The 24,957-nt window shown below is 47.5% G+C and overlaps 1 protein-coding gene across 6 annotated transcripts; it reads right to left on the bottom strand.

Moving 5' to 3' along the window:
- Positions 1–119: 119 nt before the first annotated feature.
- On the bottom strand, positions 120–24,928 carry LOC114858254 (serine/threonine-protein kinase WNK2). Of its 6 annotated transcripts, XM_041071650.2 has the most exons (30): positions 24,703–24,914; positions 23,272–24,031; positions 18,055–18,227; positions 17,738–17,958; positions 17,492–17,649; positions 16,716–16,804; positions 16,142–16,361; positions 15,508–15,781; positions 15,317–15,432; positions 14,236–15,105; positions 12,574–13,689; positions 11,946–12,086; positions 11,343–11,738; positions 10,801–11,100; positions 10,625–10,668; positions 10,401–10,548; positions 10,202–10,318; positions 9,928–10,098; positions 9,807–9,849; positions 9,617–9,715; positions 8,517–9,262; positions 8,269–8,326; positions 8,002–8,075; positions 7,192–7,841; positions 6,705–6,931; positions 6,329–6,553; positions 5,455–5,553; positions 3,378–3,422; positions 2,629–2,918; positions 120–2,478 (listed from the first exon to the last, which is right to left on the bottom strand). In XM_041071650.2, exons 2-30 carry the CDS (start codon positions 23,860–23,862, stop codon positions 2,128–2,130), a joined length of 8,052 nt encoding a protein of 2,683 aa, XP_040927584.1. In that variant the 5' UTR covers positions 23,863–24,031; positions 24,703–24,914; the 3' UTR covers positions 120–2,127. The 6 variants fall into 6 exon arrangements, with proteins under 6 accessions (XP_040927584.1, XP_040927585.1, XP_040927586.1 ...); XM_041071651.2 differs by lacking the exon at positions 3,378–3,422 and having other exon boundaries at positions 24,703–24,915; XM_041071652.2 differs by lacking the exon at positions 5,455–5,553.
- Between the last annotated feature and the right edge of the window lie 29 nt (positions 24,929–24,957).

Genomic DNA, 24,957 nt, shown 5'->3' with positions numbered 1-24,957 from the left:
TCATTATTGATTGGACGTTTCCGTTGTGTTTATAGAGACTACATCAGCTTCGACCAAAACGCCTTTTATTCAGTTTTAGCCTCCAAATGAGTGAAATTAACGAACTCAATGAGACATAGTCAAGCACAAAATAATATTTATTCCTCTGTCAACATACAGCTTGTGATTCGAGTGCAGCTGGGTATTCTGGGGTGATGCAGTGGGACATACAGCAGGCAAAGCGACCCCACGGAGTTTAAACACGAGCTTTAAACAGAGCAGATTCACCAGGGGGCAACATTTTCCAGAAAGAGGTGAGATAAGCAGTGGTGGGAGGTGTCAGGACTCCCCATCACATCAACACTCCTTTAATCACTGCACCCAAATATGCCAAGAATAGCGGTTCCCTGCTCTGTTCAATGAGTTAGCAACAAGTAACAGAGAACAGAAGTCTCTTACTACTGGAAGTATTTCACCAAAAGCAGAAGACTCTGCATATTATCTAGAAAAGTCCAATTCAAACCGAATTGATGGAATCATGTACATCAAAGCAGTCAAACAAAATGTACAAATATAAACAAGAAAACTGTACAGTTCACAGCTTGGCAGGATCGAGGGGAGCTGCAACATCTTCAATGCGTTGTGAATGTGACGTTTCTAACCACAGTAGCTATTTCGTTGGTCTTTGCTTTGTGAAACATGAAACGTTGGCCATGCTTGTGATTAAAAAAGTAGCTGAGACCCACTATGTACACGATGTAGTGATCAGGTTCGAACCCAGGGAGAGTATATGTTGTGCAAAACTCCCACATCAAGTATCATTGAATTTTATTACTGAAAAGACAATGGACAGAAAGAAGGCTGTTATTAAAATCAACCTTAGAAACAAACAAGGCAATAACACTGCTCTGAGCTTCCCGTCTGAAAGATTAATTGGAGAAGTCACATCTTTTAGTACCACCCTAAGAAAACACAATCACCTGTACAGTGAAATCACCTGTCAGTAGCAGCATTAGGAACAAAAGTTTCAGCATCAACATCAAATAAGTTAAAAACATAACTGGCGACAGCACAGAACCTTTCACATACAGCGTGGGCCGACTCAACAGCCAGTTGAAAACATTTAGCAGTAGGGAATTCAGTTTTCTGGGTGGTTTGTGTTTCTACTTTGCCTGGTCGTCTATCTGTGGCTGGGTGATTTGTGTCTTTGTTCATATATTTGTCGTGCTCCTGTTGCACACTGCAGATAAGGCTTGTGACAAGGCCACGTCAAAGCTTTGTGGAGGGGATAAATTGCACTTTTAAGCCTCAAGCCTTCACATATTAGCTGCTACATTCTTATCAGAAAAGAACCAGAGACATAACTATTTACAGTATATATGGCTCTGGACACAACTCTGCCAACGTTTGCACGGGTCGTTGCATCTCATGTCCCATCAGTACCAGACTGTGTCCGATGGAACCTATTGACCTGACGGTGAGTTTTGGCTGCTGGCGTAATTTCGTTTCTCCTTTTCCCAGCAGTCCAACACTAACCATTTGTTTCTGCATGGCAACGGTAATGTCACCACTATGGCATTCCATCTGTCACGGGTGCAAAGTAAACAAGGGTAAAACATGATTATGATGATTTGAATAAGAGCATGTGTTAATAGTGCAGTACTACAAGGGCATGTAAACCAAAAGAACAAGTGTCTGTAATGCACTCGAATGTTTACCCGCAAGTAAAAGAAGCTGACGTGCGTCGTTCCAGAGATGGGGAGAAGACGCGATGTTCAAGGCACTACACTCCTTTAAATACTTTCAACAGAAATACTGCCCCCTCTTAACTGTATCTCAAACCACTGGTACTTTAAACCACAGTAATAAAGAATGTAGTGAAACATTTTGAAAATGACTGCAGACAGAAGGTTTGTATGGCCGAGTTTAGGCAAGACTGAAGCCAAAAGCACGGGTCAGACTCGCTTTGTCAACATGTACTGTAGAGTATACACACGCACGCACACACTTTACTACATGTATGTGTTGTATAAAGAATATCAACACTCTGTTATTTACAATGTCAGATTATGTACATGCGTGGCTCTGGTGAATAAAGTGATGCTGAATCATCCTGCCTATAGACACTTCTAATTCTTCGTTAGCAGATTAAGTAGTCCTAGTGGTTTTCGAACAGGGGCCAGTCTCTGGGTTGTGCATGACCAGAGGGTAGGCTGGAATCCCCGGGTGTGCCATTTTGGCATAGGGCATCATTCCTGCAGCACCAAGCAGGCCGACAGGACCAATGGACCCTACGGGACTAGGCATGCCGGGCCACTGCTGAGAGTAAAGAGGACAGGGAACCATCCCACCATAGGAGCCTGAGGGGAGAAGGTACCCAGGAGGAAGCAAGGTTGACGAGTTGGGGGCTAAGGTTGTGGTCATGCCAGGACCTAAAGCAGCAGTCAGTGGGCAGGAGAGAGGCAGATGGAGCTTGGTGGGAGCACCATGGGACTCCGTCTGAACATAAGGCAGAAAACAAACAGAGTCATAAACCACCACAGTAATAAATCAGCTCTCAGTCAGTCTATATGGACTCATTTTATTAATCATCTTTTCTGATCATACTTTGTTCATATTGCCCAGTAAACCCATCACCCACTCTAATACCTCATGTGCGGCTGCTCCCATAGGTGGTGCTTTGCATTCCAGTTTCTGCTGCCGCTTCATCTGGTTCAAAGAGGATCGTGGTTGATTGGCTGCAGCAACAGTCTCCTTTGTCCAGTCATCCAACAGCTTGTGGAGATCGTCCGTAAATGTGCCTCTCTTATTGTTGCTGTTGTTGGTCTGGACTTGAGCAAGTCGTGTGATTGGCTGAGGAGTCTGTGAGGGAGCAGCTGTGGTGAGTGGTGGCTGTGCCTGACTGGAGGCTGGCTGAGAAGTGGTGCCAAGAGAAGACCCTGAAAAAACAGGAGGTTTAAGAGTCTGCGCGATGGGGGACAAAAGAGACCATTGACAACCAGTTGGCTGCTGTGTGGCACAACTTAAGAAACATGTCACACAATGACTGATGGTTTTGTTGAGACTAGAGTAAATGCTGTGTAATGTACGTTTCCAACATAGCAGCCAAGAGTTACACACAGGACCTTGATAGTAATTACAGACAAATGGAATGTTTGGTATGCAAGCAATGACACAATTCTGCAATTAAGACATGTAGGCACGCCGCCATGCAAAACAACGACACACGCAAAGTAACGCAACAATCAGAACAGAACCCAAATGGTCAAACAAAAAACGAACACTTCTTAAAATGCCAAAGGATAAAAGAGAAAACAAAAGGCACATACAAACTTAAGGCTTAAAACAGCAAGAACACTGTAAGAAAGACAGATAGAGAAAGTAAATTAGATAGTTACTACTACTGCGCTCTTTGCCTAGACATAGTCGTTTCAGAGTGGACCCTAAAGAAAGGTGAAACAGCACAAGACAAGAACGGTTAGGCCAGGACACACTGCACACCACAAGAAAGTGGACAAGCTGCCTCAAAAGCACATTCAGCTACCAAAACAATTGGGGAAGAGAAGAGGAAAGGTGGGGTTTAAAATCATTACAGAGGAGAGAAAGGAGTCGGGGTGAACGGCTGTCTATAAAGGAAACCTGACCAGCTAGTGAGAGCACGCCTAACCTGGGTTCCTCATGTTTAAACAGTAAATCTAGCACTTAACCAAGGCTTAAATCATTCCACTTTAGATCCTATTAGCAAATAAAATGGCTTTTCTCCTTTTTTGAGTTGGGGCGTGGGCAGAGTGCAATGTTCTAAATATCACCACTCAAACAAAAAGGAGACACCACTATATAAAAAGACAAAACAAAAAACACTAACTGACTGTCTGCCACATTAATAATAATTCCAGAAATGCTCTGACTACATATTCAAACTAAATAGATAGCAGGATAACTAGAAATAAAAAAGGCTTAATGCCTTATTATTACTATATCTTTCTTTAAGGAAAGATAAATGAATCATAAAGAGACATTCAAAGAATTTTTACTCCCTTCACTCAAAGTACAAAATCATAAGTTTTTAAAGAAAAGGGAGGAAGACTGGAGCCTGGATTAAAGAAGGAAGATCCTGTTATTGAGAACGCCTGCGAAACAAAATAAACAAACTGAAAGAACACACATTCCTAGGTGGAACTCAGTCATGACTGATCAGAAGCATGCAGGTAACTCAGAAAACAGAAGAAGTAGTAGTAGTACTGATGATACAGCCCTTCACATGGCGGAGCCAGTGTCCATCAGTGCCCTGCCTGGCTCCTGCATGCACGTCTTCTCCGTCCAAACAAGAGGGACACAGAGTCTCCTCTAGCACCACATACTGCAGAGCCTGCCTAGCAGGGCTTCTGTGTCAGTACACAGGTCAGCTGACTGACTGACTGACTGGGGAGATGTTGTACAGTTGAACAGAACAGTGGATGGAAACACACAATAAATAGGGTAGAACAGCTTCTGCATTTCCTCTCTATCTCTCAGACACACACAAACAGGCACACGGTGTCTTTTACACCTAACAGGCCCATGTTTGGAGGAACTAGCCAGTAACAAGCCCCGGTCAACGTGTGGGCTCTGCTTTAAAGAAGCGAGGCACAAAGCATTTGTATGATGGGAGAGGGCATTATAACCGGAGGTTAAAAGGTATGAACGTAACCATGGTGCTGTGAGATGAGATGATCGCCAGAGGAAGGTCTGCACAGACAAAGAATCTACACCAGTTACATCTTATCCATGATAAGAGACTTTATCCATGCACACAGTGAACGTACAGTACAGAAAGTTTCCTTTTCAATTCTCCTGTCAAGATGCTGAATGATGACCAGACTCTGAGTCTCCTATATTGTACTTTACAATAAAAACACAAGGAATTCTGTGTCGCCCTCTCATTCAACCGTAAGTTACATCAGCATGACATTTACTGTATGAACAACTCTAAAACCATCATAAAACAGACCACGATTAATTATGATGCTGAAAATATACATTTATTCCCCAACTTAGCTCAAAATAAATTGTAAAAGATTTTAGAGATGACAGATACAGTTACATCTGTCCCAGTAAAATTCCAGCAGAGCTACACAAAAAACAATTAGCCAAACACCAAAATAAGCATCTAGGGAGCAAAGTCAAGTCAAAAACTCATCATTCGTCACCTACAGGAAAGGAAACACCTTCTGGTGAGTTCGTTAGGCAGATTAGACTGACTGGGTGAAGGTACAAACGCTGCATGTACATCCCTCAGACATCCTCTGGCCATCAGATAAAAAATAAAATGGTCGGAATAAACAACTAGTGAAGCCTGTGAGGATAGTGAAAGAAGATCTACAGTACTTTACATAAGGGACTGCAAATTAAAGTCGGTTGATAAAGGAGAGAAGTACATTAAATAAAGACAAGATGGAAATGAGTGAGGGGAAATAGAAAAGAACAAATACAAACAGATGGACAGAGACACAGGTCCACTGAGGAATCTAGTGCGTGGTTTGCTACTAGATTTATAGGTGACTCTCTCTGACGTTTGGTGGTAAACCGTCCAGCCTGCAAAAATGAATATAAGAGGGAAGAAGAGAACAAGAGAGACTCTTTGTAAAAGTGCACAGAGACTGAGATGACAAACCCCCACCAAGAAAAAAAGCACCAGAAAGGATACTAACGATGCATGATATACAGGATGGCAGTATATTATCTGGTGATTAATGGGAAACTTGTCAGTTTGACGTCGGAATGTTCGCCAATAATTACAACTGATAAGAGAAGAATTATCAGTAGATATAATCATTATAATGGAAGAAGGACTGATATTCATCTGATAGCTTTACTGTAGCTTCTAGTAAGACTCTCCAATATGTTTACCACGTTCTCTGTTATTTTAGGTTTTAATTTGTGTTCATGTACAACACAACTTAAACTTCCACTAAAAAATGTTGAATTACTGTATTTTATACCAACTTACACTGTCCTTCTGTCACTTATCAGTTTAATTTATTGGCTCAGAAATTCCATGAGTTTCCAGATAACAAAACAAAATGGTATAAACCAAGTCCCAATGATCATATTGATGTGGATAAAAACTACTCTTATCTTTAACCCAACAAATACCCGCCACCGGATGTGTATGTACATTAAAACAGAGCTCAGTGCCAGTGAAAAAGCTGTAGTATTTATGAATAAACGATCTAAACCTGCAGCCCAGATAAAATGAAGAGGTCCTGTTTATTCATATCTCGTCTGTGGACAACATAACCCCCTTTACCTAAACCTGACTTGTCCCATCCTCTCACATACTATACCACCAGCAGCCTTTGACGCGTACCTTGGCAGGCGCCTGCCTGATTGGCCACCCTGTCCCCATGGCGTCCAGAGTAGATGTTGTCTGTGGAGAAGGAGCCCTTCAGGGAGCAGGGCTGCTGGGTGTGGACCTGTTCTGGAGCGCCGCTCAGCTGATTGCAGGAGCTGGAGCTGGCACTGGAGTGGGCAGAGCCGTCTGACAGAACCGAGCTTTTAGCAGGAGAGCTGGATGAACTGGCACAACTCTCACCTGAGTATGAGAGGGAAGGTAAAGCATCAGTGAATCACTTGCTGAGTCAGACACCCACACTTTTATGGAGCTGACATCATCCCTGAGTTTTTATATAAATGCGTGCTTCAGAATAGAGTTGCCCTCACAGAGACAGATCAAACCCACACACCTTTTCTCTCGGCAGCGGCGTTAAGGTTGTTTTTGAGCTGCTGCACCATTGGATTGAGCAGTTTTCCCGCCTTCAGTTTGTGTTTACTGGCCCTGCGCCTGCGACCACTGGGGGGTGCAGCATGTAGTAGACCAACATTGGGTGGCAGAGCTTTGCCAAGCTCCTTATACAGATGCTCAATTTCACTTCTCTGGAAGGCCTGCAGCTCAGAGATCTCCTTCATGTGTCTAAAACAAACAGAAAAACAGACATTAAAAATGTTGAAAAGGCAGATGAGAAGCTGGTTCCATGGACCCTTTTCAAACTTACTAACTTACGTTTGTAAGATTATACAAAGCTGATATATTCTTATATATTATTATACAATGTCACACACACAAATCCTCCTAGACTGAGAAGCTCAACAAGACCGTTCCATTTAAACTAATGAGTTGGTCATCGAGACGCATACGCGCACACGCACACGCACACACACACACAACTTTACTTTTCTCTGAGTTTTTGAAGTTCTTTCTTCATGTCTGCATCCTCAAACTCAGAGTCATTGTCACTGCTGATGTAAGACGAGTGGGCGTGTCCCACAGACGGCGAAGGGGCATGACCATTCACGGCCACGGGCTGTCGGCTTGTCGAATCGGAGCTCTGCTCACTTTTGCTCCGACCTGAACGCCGCAGGAAGGCCACCGCCCTCTTCATGAGGTCACTTCCACTGTGCTCAGACAGGGAGTGAGCTGGGGGAGCAGGGTGAGCTGGGGGTGGGGCCACACTGCTGCTGTCCTCATCTGCAGAGTCAGAGCACAGGTGAGCGGAGTACTGGTAGTAGTGATGGGTGGGAGTATCGATGGTCTGCGCCCGAGGAATGTGGCGTGGGGTGACGTCGGAGCTGGAAGTGGGCGTGGCCCGGTAGAAGTTTGCTGGCGCAGAGTAGCGGTTGCTGCTTTGCGTCTTGAAGGTTCCTTCATGCTGATCGTCTTCTGCAGCGGTCACAGACGAGCCACCCACGGACACGCAGCTCTTTTCCTTCCTGGACATGACCTGTATCTGATGGGACCCCGCTGAACCACCAGAGGGAGCTGGAGAACTGCAGGCGCTGCCTTTGTCTGAACAGCACATGACATCCAGTGGTGTGGCAATGACCTGGAAGTAGAAAAAGCCGTTTCCATAATAAACTTTGGTACCATGAACTTTAACAAATACAACGTTACACAAGGAAAACAAAAGTCATGGTCAGGAGTAGTTTAATTTCCTATAGGACCAAGCAGACTGGATCATTAAGGGTTCAATAGTGAATTCTTACTTGAAAGCGGCTTTTGGAGCTGTATGAGGTGGAGCCGGCAGTTACATCTTTACCTTTCAACAACCGGTTAGTGTCTGAGGAACAAGAGTGAGAACGTCTTTCGAAACTACTTTTGTAGGGAATCTACTAATGCTTTGGCATATTTGATATTAATATCATCACACTAAATCATTTTCATACATGACTGGTTGAGTGTATTGTTTATATGTCAGACTCAGTGATGGTGTAAACTTTCATTATTAAAAGCCCACTGTAAATGTTACATACCTGCTCCTGCAGAATCACTTAGCGCACCCACGCTGTCTGTGCACTCAGGAATCTGAGGCTAACAGAAACAGAAAGGGGTGTGGGGGGTGGAGATGCAATTATTTCTATATGCAATGAGCTTCAGTACATCACTAGATCAGTGAGCTAAGAATGTTTTCCTGTCCACAGATTCATTTTGTTACCCTCCCCTCTGTATAAGTACACTTCACAAGGAGACAAAGCTTGTGTTTATATAGAGTATATTTTACCAGTGGTTCCCCCTTCTTCTTTGTCAATGCTCCCTCAGTGATCTGGCCATCTGAGACTGGAGGGGAGCTCACTCCCTCGGTGCTGGAGGCCCCTGGGTCTGACGCAGTGCTAGACGCCTGGGAGGGAGCATGCTCCTGGTACAACAGGTTCCTCAGCTTCTCATCCAAAGTCTTGATGGTGCGATCCACAAACTCCACCCTGCGGGGACCCTCGCTGTCCGACTCTCCTGGCTGCGGTTGGCCTGATGCCTGCGAGTTTTGGTGGGCTGGACTCTGGGGCTGGGAGGTCATCGTCCCAGGCTGCATGGGCATGGCATAAGGTTGCTGTAGGACCACAGACGCGTGCGAGGCCAACTGAGAGGGCACTTCTCCAGTAGGACTAGCTTTCTGATTGGGCTGATTAGCTTGAGAAGAGACCAGACCACTAGCTGCTCCTTTATCAATAGCATTCACATCTAGAGAGACGGGTGGCACAATAGCGCAGCATGGCATATCTGTCACCATGGAGACCGCTGAGATGCAGGGTTCTTCGATAGCAAGCGCATTGTGAGGGTTAACACCAGCAGCATTTAGAGCATGCTTTGTTACGCAGGGCTGAGGCTGCTGCACGCGGGCTTTGCCCGTGTACTGGTCTTTAGGTTGGACTGAGCTCTGAGCTACTGGAGGCAGAGAGGACGATGAGGAGGATACAGATGGAGTAGTCACTGTGGTTGCGTTGCTGTTGGGTCTCAATGATGTTTCAGATTCTGGAGAAATAAAAAGATCTGAGTTAATTAAGAGCAGAACAGATTGTGAGCTAGGCAGCCAAGGCCATAAAGAAGAGGGGCAGGGTCCAGTGAGTGCCAGAGTGTTACATCACAGCTCGCCTTCCTCCACCAGGCTCTGTCAGCTGAAGTAGAAATCCTGCCCTTCATTTCTGCCTAGAACCACTGCAGACGCACTGTTATATAACAGACCCCAAAGGAAAAACGCAGAGATACAAACTAATGCATGAGCATTTTGCATCTTCAGTTACAACAGCATCCACAAAAAACATCCTCAGGTCAGAGAAGGACACATTCTTAATAAATGGTAGCGTTTAAAGGAAGAGGACAGTTTACCCTGGGCAGTGGAGATGTGAGACGCAGCCTTCTCTTTGTCCAGTATGGGGGTCTCAGCCACAGGGCAGATGATAAACCAGCGCTTGCCAGTGTGCAGAACTGTCAAGTACAAAGAAAATCAACTTTTAACTGAACAGAAGCAATGAAGGGGAAGTGTGACTGTTTGAGTGATTATTTTAGACAGACTTACCATTTTGTTGGTACACCATCTGTGGTGTGTTCAGTGCGAAGGCCTGAAGAAGATGCAACATTAGCAGAAAGTTGAAGGATAAGTTTAAGACACACTGAAGTAATTACGGTCCATTTCTCACCTCAGTTCCTGATGTGCCATCAGCTTCGCTGTGTTTGGGACTAACCCCGTGGTCAGAGTTCCTCTCACCCTCTGTGTCTTCACTCAGCATGTCTTCAGCCTTGTCCACGATGTCCTTCAGCTGTTCAATGAAGCCCTCTTTTTCCAGAGGCAGAATGAAATCATTCTCCACCTTTGGCAAGAACACAAAAGAACAATAAATATAAGATATATTATAATATAGTAAGGGATGCATAAAACAACCTAAACTAAACAGCCGCCTGTCTCCTACGCACCATGTAAGTAGCAATCTCCTCTGGTGCGTCTCCATCCAGGTCAAACTTAAATGTGACCATTTTATGGTTATGAGTTTCCAGCTGACACTCAACCATCTTATCCCCAGTGTTACACACCTGCAGGAGTGACCACAGCAACACACTTAAACATGTGCTACAGTAAACGGGCTCCTTGTTGACGTGAATCCTGGTTACCTACATTGAGCATGGTGAGCTTCGGCCTGCTCATCTTCTCTTGGCGAGAACGAGTGCGTGAGGACCTACGATGATGTTTGCGGACTTTCCCTCCATGGGTTCCTTCACAACCGTCACTCAGCTCCTTCCCTGACGTTGCGTCTGAGTTGACACTGTACACAGTACATCATTGTAGGCTTTTGATGATTTGTCACCTGCAACAACAGCTAAGAGTGGAAAAGCTAGTACCTGTCGTAGCTCTGTCCTGCAGTGTGTGTCTCTGCAGCTTGATCCTGTAGACGTGACATTGAAACAAACACTTCATTTTAGATTGACTGAGTAAAACCTGAAGGTAAGTACAGTGAGCCAGTTAAAGCAAAACCTGTGAAAAACACAACTTGCAGGAGTCAGTGATGTATCCATACCTCTGTTTTGGTCTCTGTTGGACCTGGGGCCCCAATAAGAGTACACAGTTGTTTCTGCTGAGTCAAACTGGGGCTGGCAGACCCAAACAATGCTTTCTGAGAGTCAAAAAGCTGCAAAACAGGAATTTGGCTCTGACTTAGCGCTTGTGCCTGCAGAGGTAGCTGGCAGGCACTACTGTCCAGCTGGCCAGCAGTAGAGGCTGTGCCAGGGTCTACCCCATGCGGCACAGAGGAGGAGAAGACTGCAGGTTGGACGGGCTGAGCAGTGGGGACAAGCTCTGGGTGGCTGAGTTGGGGAATCTGGAGAAGACAGACAAAGAAATCATTATTAGCATGTTTCTGTCATTTTTCACTAAATATTAGAGTGTGAGACAGGTGAATGTATCATCCTTAGCACAGCAATGAATCACACACATAATGTTGGAGAACAAGTCAACTAGACTCCACTGACACATTAAAGGCTCGATAGATTTGAAAATATTGTGTAATGCCAGATATTCACACTTTAAAACAGCTTTCTCCGGTACAACCCTCATAGTTACCTGCATCAGAGGCTGAGTGCTGCCGTTTGTGGGAGGGTGTGTGTTTTGAGATGGGCCGGTGTTTGTGTGCATGGTGGGTAATGAGGACATGAATGAAGGTTGTGGATGAGCAGCTTCACATCTAACACTAGACTGGGGCTCTGGGGATGTTAGCCCCACGTTATCCAGTGCAGGTGAGGGTGAAGGAATGAGGGAAACAGGGACTGGAGAAACCAAGGCATTTTCCATGTGAAGAGGGGAAACGGGGGAGACAGACTGTGTTAAAGGGGCAGACTGCCCAGTGGAAAGAAAACTGTGGCTAAGACAAGAGGAGGTCGAAGGGTGAAGAGCAGTGCAAGAGTGAGAGTAAGAGGATTCACAGTCAGTCACAGCTGCCATCACCTGGACTGTGGGGCACTGTGAAGGAAGCGAAAAGGAAAAAGAAACAGGAACAAACAGAGGAAAAAAAAAATCTACAGAACAAAGTTCAAGCAGGAGTTTGATCCAACAAGTTAAGTCAATATTAGTTCATTGTCCTTTAAATATAACCAAAGTAGAAAAACAAGAAAAGTGATTTTGTATTATCAGAGCATCACATTTGCACAGACTGAACAGATGAGATACCTGGGATGATGGTAAAGATGATGAAATCTGTAATGGTTGAAGTTGCTGGTGGACAGTAGCCTGACTCGAGGCAGGGAGAATCTGCACATGATCCTGTCCATCTCGTCCCAGCTGGGAAATTCTTCGACAAGCAGGAATACTCTAGAGCAGAACAAGATGAAGTTAGCAGGCAGTGAGAAGATCTCTTAAGCAGGAACTCTGGTTTCGTCACCTTGGACACTCTGAACCAGATCAGAAAAGCACATCCTATCCTGCCTTTGAGCCCAGAATCAATCAGAATCTACTATGAAAAAACCCCAGCACAAGCCTGGGAGGGCCGGCGGATGCAGTGGTCTAAACCACTGGGATTGTTTTCATTACTGCTTCCATTATCTCTCTGTTGGCCGTTGTCCAAGGAACGTACTGTTTACAAGTCTCTTCATTTTTTCCATTGACCTCATGTCCCCCCAAAGAACTGCTCCATATCACACACATACCATAGGATCAGCACAATGTCTAATAACAATATTGTTAAAACCCACTAGTTTCTGTCCCATTGTAGCAAATTTCTGGCTGCTTTTAGAAAGCAGCAGCAGCACAGGTACAGTTGTAAGAATGAAGCCATGATGAAACAGAAGCTACCGCTCACCTGCTGAGCGACGTGTGCAGACTGGCTTTGCTGGACAGGCACTGGAAGGCTCTGTGGAGTCACCACTTGGTTGGCTCCTCCATACACCTGGGAAACAGCAGAACCCTGTGCAGGCTGGTACTGACTCGGAGCTGAAGCCGTCTGTGGCCTCGGTGCACTGACGACACAACATGCGCAGGGTTCAGGTGCAGCATCAGTCAGACCCAGAGCAGGTGCAACAACTGGGGCTTTTGTGGCTTGAGACACAGAGGCAGTCTGAGCGGGCAGAGCTGTAGCCTGGGATGCATCCTGGCTTTGTTGTATGGCTGTCTGACCTTGCTGCTCTAGAGCTTGTTGTTGACTAAAAGACTGAAGACTCACAAGCTCTTGTGCCACTTGTTGGTGTATGAGAGGTCCCGTTGCTTGGCCAGGGTGAATGCCGGCCTGCCCAGCCTGCTGTGTTAGTTGTGTGCTGGGCTGTGTGTTTTGCAGTAGCAGCTGTTGGTGCTCTTGGTGAGGGGTCTGTTGGCTGTAAAGTGCTGGTGTTAAGGTGCTCTGGACAGGCTGCTGATTTGGCAGTTTGACTGTGGACTGGACCTGCTGCAGCGCACTAGCAGCTTGTACAGAGTGACTCTGGGTGGAGGCTCCCACTGCTGGGGTAACAGAAGCCTGGGTGAAGCTTTGTGCTAGCTGCTGTGTGGGCAGGTTGGTTGCTGCTGCTGGAATAGTGTATCCTAACGCCGAATGAGCATGTTGTTCAGTTTGGGCCACAAAGTTCTGTGTTTGTTGGATTTGCAGGGGAAAGCTCAAAGAGTCAGCAGCTAAGGTTTGTGGCTGGAGGTGGACGCCTGCTGCTGGGTAGCTCTGGGCAGCGTGCTGTGGCACGACTGACACTGCAACGCCTGTAGCATTTTGAGCCTGGAGACTTGGTTTGTAACTAGCAGCAGCGGTGCCTGCGTGCTGGAGGTTGACCGAACACAGACTCGCTGGAGCTGGCGTTGGTGCACTGGTTTGACCAACATACGGAGCAGTGTAACTCTGTCCAGGCTGGAGGCAGTGCAGAGGTGGGTGCACCGCTGTGCTGGATGGAGGCAGGCCATGGACAGATGGCTGCGTCTGGTAACCAGAAGAACTAGTCTAAAACAAGAAGAAAGACACAAGTTGCAGTTTTGTGAGTTTTAGTCACGTGGACAAAAGAACTATGAAACACAACAAACCCCATGAATGTGGTATGACAGAAGGAAGGATAAGTTAATGAAAGCTCTATTGTAACAATCAGCAGGTGGTGACAGGTGGTGGCTAAAGTAACAACAAGAAAGAAAGATTAGGATTAGATTAGTTTGAGCCCTTTAATCAGAGCCCGTGTATTCAAGGCCGGCCTAGAAGGAGGACAGGACCACAGCGCAGCAGCAGCCAAATCGAACAGATATCTCAGCCACCTCTAGAAAAGACTGCCTAATGTTAACTCAGCCAGGAAAATGTCTGTTAGAGAGTGTGAGTTTACCATTTCTGTAACAATTAAGTGCTCTAAAGGTGTGTGCAGGCGGCAGAGATCTGACCAGCTACAAGCAGGAAGCAATAAGCTTTTACCTCCAGCAGACTGAGAGAAATCAGTTAATCAGTTAAGCATGGGTTGAGTCCATAAGGGAAGCTAGCGCCGTGTCGCTCTGATTTGTGACATACCACTCCCACAGTCCTGGTAACTTCCTTTTCCTCAGCAAAGAATCTATTCTCACAGCCATGGACGGCTTCTTCTTCCCCAACTGAGCCGCCGCCCAGGAGGTGAGTCCTCAGGCTGCCCTCTGCATCACTGCAGGCAAGTCCTTTGGCAGGCGAGGGGTGCAGCAGCACGGGCTGAGTGGGGGTGATGTGACAAGGTGCTGCTTTGCGGCTGATTATATTGAACAGAGACCTCTGCAGCAGTGAGAAATCAGAGCAATCACTTGCACCTTTCGGTCGCCCGTAACCGAGGGTGGTTCCTGGTCCACCAGAGGACGGCTGGCGTTTAAAGTCACACGAACAGCTGCAGGCTGGAATCACAACACAAGGGTGGCAGAAGCCCCCTTCTTGTGTCTTCAAGAGAGACAAAGAGAGGCAGGCCTGGCACAGGCGGGTTCGATGCTTATGAGAGGTCAGGCTCAGAAGACTGCTGAGGTCAGAATGTCTGCGTCCGCTTTGTAAAGGCACAGCTGAGTTTTCACCAGTCTGTAAACGCTGGACACTGGTATCGCTGAGGCGGCGATACTCAGAAGGTGCAGCGATAGTGGAGGCCTGGGGCACTGACAGAGCACTCTGACCTGGGAAGCCATCTTCAACCTCAGAGTAACGCTCAGTGGGGCCGACAGCAGCTACGAAGGTGCGGGTGACTGACTTTTGAGCCTGAATGAGGGACTGAAGCTGAGTGATGTGCTGCGTGTCAATAGCAGGGGCACTGCCTCTCCTGGCTGCAGCTCCCAAACAAATCCTCAGCTCTGGGCTCAGGGATGCCCCCCATACTTCACCCTTTCCACAAGAGTGAGGCTGATCTCTCAGAAAAGTTCTACTGCTGTGGCGCTGATGGAGGAGCAACCCAAAAGCAAAACAGGTTACTCAAAACAATTCATTCATTACTCATGACGATAAACAACTTGTTATCTGAACAGCATAGCGAGGAAATGTGTTTGCACATCACTTCCTTTGCATATGAGCACCGCGTGTGAATGCAGCACATCTGTTTATGTGGGTGAGATCTGTAATACATGTAGGTTTAGCTCCTGATACAGACCTGCTGCGCTGCCATCGTAATAGGCTCCAACAGGGACTGATAGAGGACACTCTGCTGGCTGCTGTGGGAGTCAGAGTAGACGGTGGAGCCCATGCCACTGTCCAGTGTGCTGTCTGCTGCAGAGGCACACAACGCACACATCACAAAAAAGATTCATGTTGAATTCATTTAATCAATGTTGAGATTCTTACATGTTACTGAGGTGGCGCTGGCTGGAAGGTTATGCGGCCTGTTGTGCTGGTCTGCCTCTGGCTCCTCTGGCTCCAACAAAGGGGGCTGTCCTACGCGTGCAGCTCCAGCAGAGATGCCCTGAGACGACGTCACCTGGACTCTGTGCTCTCCTTCGCCCCGGTCCACTGCAGCAGACACCGTTCTCTCTCTTCTCCATTTGATCAGTGCCACACGGTCCCTGATCGACTTTCCAACAGTCTTAACATCACTCTCGTGGAAAAAGCCAGACTCCACCTGAAAGAAACGGAAGACATTACTTCCAGGATATTTTTAGCATGGAGCATGTGGGAAAAGTGTGGGTGCATTAAAAAGTGGGAGTGTGTGAGGCAAAGAAAGCAAGCGAGGGGAGAACTAGAGCGTCTATTTTAAAATGGATCACAGCAGTGGAGAACACTCCCTTTGTCAACAGATGCGTTCATTGTTTTTAAAAAACAAACACATGCCTGGACGTCCAAATACAGATGGAGATCCAGTATTTGCTACTAAGACAATACAAATAGGACTTTAATCTATAACATAAAACAAAAAGAATATAAAAGTCCAACTTGATATTTTGTATATATAGGTCATAAAAACCTTCTGTTATTCACTCACCATCTCTTGAGCCACAACCTCTGGAACCTCCTTTTCCAGGTCAAAAGTGAACTCGATGGCGCCGCTTTCTTTGTACTTCCCTTTTAACTTCTTGTGGTCCTCCACCCACAGCTTGAGGGCTATTGAGGCCTTTTTTCCATCATCCTCCTCAGCCAGTTCCACTCTCACACCGGTGTCCTCAGCAAAGAAAGCGTGGTTTAACAGATCTTTGATTGTGTACCTGGGAAAGGAAAAACCAGGTGTTGCTGAGTGCACCTGGAATGTTGTGGTTTACCTTCAACATCAGCTTCTCAGCTGTGCTGAAGGATGCTGGTAGGATGTGTTGGTGGGACAAAGTCACTCACTGAACCAAATCAGGCCTCAATTATAAAATGCCACTGGAAGCTAATTATGGGTTATTGTCTCCTCTATACACAGAGTCGTTACACAATAGTGAAACAACATGCAGACTCGGAGGCACTGCAGTGGTTGCTGAGAGCCAGTCAGCACCACAGCAATGAAGCGGGGGAGGCAGGAAAAGGCCTGAAAGCAGAGGGCACATTGTTGGCTGGACACTGGTCAGTAGGTCACTCACCGCTCCTCTTTCTTTTGGCAGATACATTCCCCAATAATCTCCTTGATTTCAGGATCCATGACCTTGTTGTAACTGGCTGGCTTCACTCCCTGAAGGAAAGCAATTAGAAACAAAACACTGAGCACATGCCAAGAAAGGACGCAAAAAGTGTGCAGGCACATTTTTGTTTTGGTGCTCCGCCCACAAATCTTATCCAGTGACACGCACACCCTGCAGGCTGTCCGGCCTTGGCAGCGGCGCTCGCTTTCAATCCAGGTGAATTGACAGAAAAAGTATAAGAGTTCATGGACGTCTCTTGCTGACTAGTTAAGGTCTTTATCAGTTACATTATGTTGGATACTGATCTAGTGTGTGATCATTACAATACTTTTTTTTATCAATTTCTTATTAAGATCCTGCAGGACACTGACGTGCATTTTACACTGCACAGAACAGTAACTGGAGACAGTCACACTAATGCTGCCCAACTATTAATATAAGCAAAGAGCCCGTTCCTTCTTTAAGAGCAGGTGAAAGAATCATCTCTCAGGTTTCAACCTTACAAGTCCTGGAAAATCAATAGTCTTTATCAAAGCAGAAGGGTGGTCAATCTATAAACTGTTTGCAATATGCCTTTGTCAGCAGACCACAGATCAGAACAGCCTCAGGCTTCATCTAAAAACACTGATGTTCTCTCCATATGGCTCATTAGATTATTTACTCCAATTCTGCAGGCTGTTGTGAAGCAGCTTCCTCCTCCCCACCCGAAGGAGTCAAAAAGCAGTGACTGCACTCACGCTTGTGACTTTGCGGTAAATCTGGGCAGCGTTCTGGCACTCAGAGTACGGGTATTCTGAGGTGGCCATCTCCAGCATACACATGCCAAAGGCATAGACGTCCACAGCTTCATCATAGTGCTCCTCATACATCTCTGGGGCCATGAACTCTGGGGTCCCTGAAAAAGACAGCACCCGAGACACGCGTCATACATTTCCTTAATGCAAAAAACATAAACCTGCTTACTGACTATATTTGTGTCTCACCTATGACACTCTTTGCAAAAGAAGCAGCTTTGAGTGTTGCTAGTCCCAAATCACCAATCTTGACAGATCCTGTTGGTCCAGTGATGAAGATGTTATCACACTTGAGGTCCCTGTGGATGATGGGAGGGGTCCTGGTGTGGAGAAAGTGGAGGCCTTTCAGGATTTGTCTGCACCAGCTCCTTAGAACTTTGGGCTTCATGACCTTGAAACGTTTAAGATAGCTGTATCAAAAGAAGAAAACATGTTACCTGACATACAAGAAGACCATCAACTGGCAAGTTGAAGCAAATGCTACATGGATCACGTTCACAACCTACGTTTTTAATGTTCCTGAAGTCATGAGCTCTGTCACTAGAACAATACACTTCTTCCCTTTAAGGGGTGACTCCCAGAAATCATAGAAACGAACAATGTTGGGATGTTGGAGACCCTTCAACATCTCTGCTTCCTCCTTAAAGCGCTGACGTTCCACTTTTGACAGCTTACGATCCTGGAGAAAGACAAACAATTCCTCCTTGACTGAAAAGCTCAACATGACTGTTCCATTTAAACTAATGAGTTGGTCACTCACACGCACACACACACAATAAGCAGGTCAGCTATGGCTTCTGGCTTGTTAACAGTTAATAATCAAAAATACACAGGCTGTGTGAATTAAAAGGTGACAAAGCACCGACTGTCGGGGAGAGTCCACCCCCATGTTTAACATGATGCTTTTTTTCCATCGTCTTTACTTCTTCTACTGCCTTTTGCGCATTTCCTCCCTCCCCCATTTATACCATCTGTCTTCCTTGCTGTCTTACACCTGCTGTACCACTCCCCTCTCCGTCACCAAACATCCAAGCACATGCAGAGAAAAGCATCTTCCCCAACTTCTCTCTCTTCCTCTCGTTCTCTGGAAGCTTGAGCCTCTGCTACCAAAAAGGATTTCTGTCCTGCAATTTCCATTTTTTCCACCACCGCTGCAAGAAGTTGCATCGCACACACGCACACACACACGCACGCACACACACGCACGCACGCACACACACACGACTAGAAACAAGACCGCACCCTTCATAGAGACGGATGACACTGGTGGTGGAATGCAGTGAACACAACATAGCAAGATTCAATTTATTTAATTATTCAGCCTCTGTCAACTCCTTGTGAGACAAGACTGCAAAGCAAATACTAAATCATCATCAATAACGAAAAATAGCAGACGCATTACTGTGACGCAATGTGTTAAAGAGCGGATAGGGTGATGAAGCATTGTGTGTGTGTGTGTGTGTGTGTGTGTCAACATGACATATCAGGTTTTGTGTGCAAGTGAGTGGGGGTTGGGGATTTTCACTGCACTCTTCTGAAGTCCCATGAATAATTCAGTTCTGCTGAGAACCCATTCTACTGAGGCAAGCTGAGCAATGAGAGGCTGGGGCCGCCCAAGACGGGCTCAGTCATCCCCAAACGCTCTTTGCTGCACAGGAGCAACACATGGAATAGATCCACCTCTGTCAGAGACAGAGACACCTTGAGGCCAGTTTTAACCCTTTGATCCTCATTACCTGGTTTGCTTTTTGCTCCCTCCTCTGCTCAGCCTCTCAGTTTTTAGGAATCCTGGTACTTTCCCCAACCCCCCAATCATGGGCACACCCATTATTTTCCTCTGAACAGACACTTGGGCTTCTGCATTATTAAGGAACCACATGTAGCCTTGGAGGTGTTGTGCACCACATGGTGAGATACACAGATACATATGCACACTGAGACACCAGAGGAATTCCCAGGGCAAATACACATGCATGTGAGAATTGAAACAACCACGACCATCATTACATCTGGCTCAAGATCTACTGCTGCAAACAGAGCTTTTCATTTCTCTTTTTATAATCTTGTCACATTTGTGACATACAGTATGTACACATCTATACAAGTTGGCTAAGATACAGAAAAGACAAGAGTGTAGAGACACAAGACGACATAAAGGCCAGCTGAAATAAAAAACACTATGGCATCAGTGGAAGTAACCTTAAGCCGGCTCCACTCTGGTGCCACCCACCAAGTTGAACTCTAGTTCCACAGCTCAGACAGCAACACATACATATGGGAATGGAAACCAGGGCGCAACACAGTGCCTCCAAGTACTGCAGAGACCAGATGAGCCATTAAAAACATTGGTTTTGGGAACTCTGCTGGCTACACTATGGGTCTAATGTCAGATTATCTTCATCCTGTCCATGAATGATAAGAACACTCTTCATATCGAGCTCATGAGGGTTATAAACCTGGCTAGTTCAGCTGAGGATCAAATGGAGACATACACAGTCCAAATGCAACAGTATGTGAATGAACCAGAGAGCCTTCAGTCTAGCGTTGCCTTGTTTATCAAGCCAGTTATTAGTACGTCTGAGCAGCAGGTAGCCAACATGGATTACAGCTTACAACCTTCTTCCTATCACCCACTACATGCAGCGTGACAAACTGTTCTTTGACTCAGGGACAAGTAAACAAAAGAAACGCTGATTATGCACTGGCCTTGTTAAAACGTTAACGCTGCCAACAGGCCACACTTTCAGAATGGCACACACACATGTTTTAGTTTGTTGTGGGTGGGTCCTTGCTCCTCCATCATCAGATGATGAGGGATAGACCTGAGTGCTGCCTGGTCAACCCTCCCTGCTTTGACCATTTATCAGCTGCTGCAGTGTGGGGTCACAAAGGCAGCCTTGATTCAACAGAACACAGTCAGGGCAAAGGCTTTTCCTGCAGAGATGCTAAAAGCAGTCCTCCTTCATTTTGATGGTAGTGTTACCAAACTGCTGACCCAGTCATTAAGAACCAGAAGGAAATTAGACTGGAGGTAGTACAGCAAATAAAAGCATAGTAACAGCAGGATAGGTGAGATAGCCTCTGACAAGATGCCAGACACATGAAACAATAAATACAATTAACCACAAACTCTCAAAACCACACATTTCAAAAACTATACAGAACAAATCTCAGAACAATACACCTGCCAACAGTCATTATACCTAAGAGGCTTTACAGGAAGGAAATGAGCCAAATGGTGAAACATATGTTGACAAGTTACCTTCTTATTACCTTGGTTATGTACACTATGCTGCTTGTTTCCACTCAGAATTATGTAAATAGCTTAGTGATGAAGAGGTCAACTAGAGATTAAAGTAACCCTCGTCTTCATACCACACGGAATAAAGAAGAGGCTTACACAGGATACTGAAATGCTCCAGATTCATACAAATAACCTCATTAGATTTCCAAACAGATCGCGAGCCACTTATGAGACTTCCGTTGTTGGAGGAACAGGTTGAAACTTTGTTTCCTGACCAGTGAGGTTTGTTGCTCATTTTAAACCAAGCTGCGCTCAAAGGCACAGCATCCCAATGACCTACCAAAGAAAACAAAGACACACACACACCTCGTCACCAATGACACTACAGGCGAGGATTGTTTGGTTTGAGCGTCTCCCCGCCTCCAGCAAACACTCAGGGACAAAGCATCATATCACTGCTTTGTTATCGTCACAAACTCTGCTTTCACAAGCCGAGACCAGATTTAATCTCCGGAACAACAAAGTCACTGCCAAATACCACAGAGACGTCTGCACTAAGTCAGAAGTAAAGCGCGTCTGTGAGCCTGCGTGTGGAGTTCAGTGAGACGGAAATCTGCATACAGCTACACAACGTCCAGAAATGGGACGCTTCCAAAGTTAAAAAAAAATCCAAGGAGCAACAACAGAATCAGACAAAGCAAGAGAAGCACAAGAAGAAATATTCCTTTCTGACTCAAACTCCCAACGGGCGTCATATTAACATCATTTCCAGAGCCATCTGCATGATGAAGATGGGCACCAGAGAGGAAGGAGGCAAGAAAAGCACCCAGAGCCAAATCTGCATTTACACGTGTCCACTGTTAGAAAACCATCAGTCAGGCCACTTTAACACTGTCTTCTTTGGACGACCCGCTGGTTAATCAGCTGCAATCACAGCTCACATTTAACAGAAAAGAGTAAACATGAATAATGCTTGAAAAAAAGCCATGTAAAGCCAGAATATAAGAGTAATATACTGTCTGCTACAATCTAATTCTCCACCGGCAGGAAATCACCAAATTACTTGACTCAAAAGCAGTTTGTGGTTTTGTGCGCCACAGTAGAGAGACTTAGTGCTTTGTCCATTCTATGGCTTATCGAGCTGGAAATGTCTGTATGTTTGTTAGAATAATGATTTGGTCTGCAAGTAAATCCAAACAATAAATGGATGTAGGTCCTCATTACCTTGAGTTATGGGGCCAACGTTCCTAAACCCAAAGAAAATATCACAGACCAAGTTGATCAAGAACACAGTAAATAGATGAATGACGTCCGGTTCCATAAGGTGATGATACGCACCCGTATGACTCTCAGATGTGTTCATAGCAGACCGGAACGTGCTAAGCTCTACGCTAACACACTGTTTTCATTACTAACTGTCCACTAGAGGGAGCGTGGCGTCTGTCACTGGGGAACGCAGACATGGTAAACAGCTTCCTGTTCCTACGTCCCATCATCCGCTAATTTAACGGCTTCGTGCCGAGCTGAGGAGGATGACATTGTATTTATAGCTAGCACTCATCAGCATCACATCCCCACTGAAGCCAGGTCAGCCATTGTCTCTACGTCTCCCTAGACACTGGAAAGGAATTCACAGATAACATTCCAGTGATCAGAGCGATAGATGCCTGTGACGCCACGGCCTCAACAACGCTTTGACTCCTGACTGCTTCTTTGCGGTGCAGCGCGTCGACGCCGTCCCAGCTCAGGGCGCCCAGCGGGCTAGCGTTGCCTTCAGCTGCCTCCTGCCTCCTGCTGCACAGGGAGGGACGCCTGCAGACACGCTGCTGGGACGGACCGCGCTCCGGCGCTCCCTCGGCGCCTGCTAAAACCACGCTCGCTGCGGTCGCGCTGCGAGAGGGAGGCTGCGAGGAGCAGCAACGAACGGCCCACCTTCCACACCTCAATCTGTGCTCAATCTGAATAGTGATAAATAACAAACGCACTGCGTGTTTTCCTCCTTCCACCAGACCAATAGGCTTAGCGTAGTCCCCTAATCCTCCTGGGAGAGACATAATCCATTCTGCAGCCTCCAAAGGACGGAAATAATGAGCTAATACTTTAACGCAGTCTAAGCTGCTGTTTCCATTCTGTGTAACGCAGGACGAGACAGACGGAGCATTGGCACGACGCTGGTCGCTGCACTTCACTACCGGTCAACGGTTTCCTGTGAAAACCTTTGACGTCGTAGTTTTAACACGTTTGAACTTCGCAGGCTCCGAGGACGCGGTCGAATGACAGCGGCCTGAAGACGCGTGAACGCAGGGAAAGTGCTTCCTGTGAGCGGTTCCACTAGAACCTAGAACACAAGGCAAAGATCAAAGGTCATCTCCAACATAATTAGGCCTAATTCTTCTTGTCCCGTGTGTTTGAGCCCGTTTTGAACACTTGTGACACACAGAACTCGCTCATTTCGGCTCCAGAGACCGCCGTCGTTTACCTGCAGCTCGCACCAGGCGACCTCCACCCACGTCTCCGTGTCCAGGCCCTTGTACACCGTCTTGAAGGAGCCTCTTCCCAGCTCAATGTCGAATTTGAGGAACCTTCCTCCTGGAGACGTGGACACTGCCTTCATCTCCGCCTCCTCCTCGTTCTCCTCGCTCGCTGCCTTGATGGCGGCTTTGGCCCCGTCGCCGCCCGGCGCCGTCGGTGCATCTGGACCCTTCTCCGTCTCCCCTGCCTCAGCACCGGCCCTCTGCTCGCCCCGGCTCTCGGTGCCGGAACCCTCCCGGACCCCACCACTCGCGCCCCTCGTCCTGTCCACAACTGTTCGGAGGTTTATGTTGAGGATCTTAGTCCCGCTTTCGCACTCGGGGGCGTCGAACGCTTGCTCCTCTGTATCGGAGAACCACAGGCTTCTTCTGATGAACCTCTGGCGCACGCTCCGCTGGTAGCTGGATGACGGGTAGGCGCTGGGGTCACTGCCGCCTTTCACCGCAGCGTCGGGGCTCGCTTCCCCCGTGGCCTCGGACGGACGCTTCGGGCGCGGCTGCGCCTCCGTCTCCGTGTGGGCAGCAGCGTCCGCGTCCATGGCGCCGCGGCGGCTCGCTCACTTGGGCTTCCAGGTCATTCGTGCCATGGCTCGAGTCCCCGTCAGGCGGATTCACAGATGAAGACCTGCCGCTCGGTGACGCAGCTCGGCAGCGGAGGCCTCTGACGACACGGACGGAGCCGGACGAGATCTCATCTGACGCCAAGAGCTGCGAAGGCACGAAATCACACGTTAGCGAAAGCAGCACCTGCTGGAGCGCGGATGGGCGTCACTGCGCACTAACTACTAGTTAGTCACAAAGGCAGGTGGATGAAGCGAGCCGCCGTTAGCGGAGGCGGGAGAGAAAATCCGCTCTGACGACACGAGTTAGCGCTAAGTTAGCGCCAACGTGCACCGGGGCTCGACGACCCCAGCAGCCCGGAGATTAGCCACCGAGCGGAGCGGAGCGGAGCGGACTCACCTCAGCCGAGAGGCGAACCGAGCCCGGCTCCAGCCGCGAGGCGAACCGAGCCCGGCTCCAGCCGCGAGGCGAACCGAGCCCCGCCGAGAGGCGAACCGAGCCCGGCCGAGAGGCGAACCGAGCCCGGCTCCAGCCGCGCTAGCTCCTCAGCCGGCTGCCGTTAGCACGAAGGTGCGCTGTAACACGCACTGTGCGCGTGCTCTCCCCCGTGCCCACGGACGGAGCACCCCGACGTCCGCAAACGCAACCCCTAACCGCACGAACAGTCCACGGTGGCGCCCTATTTCTCCTCCGCCGGGTCCTCGCATCCGTCCCCGGCTGCGGGAGAGCAGCTAACGGCGGCTGCAGTTACCGAGCTCCGGCCGTCAACGCTCGGCCGTTGCGGCTCGTCACCCTCCGTCCTCGGTACCTGAACGCACCGGTGAGGCCGAGCGAACGCGCTCCCCATCCAGCCGCTCGGCTCCACGCCCCTGGTAGCGAGCGGAGGCAGCGTCCAATCCCGCGGCGCGCTGCGACCGGAGACTCCGCCGTTCAGCGGTGACACCGACAAAGACTGTTTATGCTCCACGCGAGTAAATAACCAGGAGGCTGAGTGATTATACATCCCCTGCGAAAGCCTGTCATCATCTGTAAAAGGCTCCACGCCCTTCGCGCATTCACCCCGTCACGTGCTC

Source organism: Betta splendens, chromosome 7 (assembly GCF_900634795.4).
Source record: "Betta splendens chromosome 7, fBetSpl5.4, whole genome shotgun sequence".
Classification (NCBI taxonomy): Eukaryota; Metazoa; Chordata; class Actinopteri; order Anabantiformes; family Osphronemidae; genus Betta; species Betta splendens.
The sequence above is the reverse complement of the archived record's forward strand: the minus strand, read 5'-3'. Positions and strand labels throughout refer to the sequence as shown.

Bases quoted from the DNA above. Each gene is read 5' to 3' on its own strand.
- LOC114858254 (XM_041071650.2), bottom strand. From the start codon at position 23,862: ATGGACGCGGACGCTGCTGCCCACACGGAGACGGAGGCGCAGCCGCGC. The intron at 11,101-11,342 runs GTAACTATGAGG...TGTCTTCTCCAG, and splicing joins GCACTCAGCCTCTGATGCAG to ATTCCCCAACTCAGCCACCC. The intron at 10,549-10,624 runs GTACTAGCTTTT...TACTGTGTACAG, and splicing joins GCAGGACAGAGCTACGACAG to TGTCAACTCAGACGCAACGT.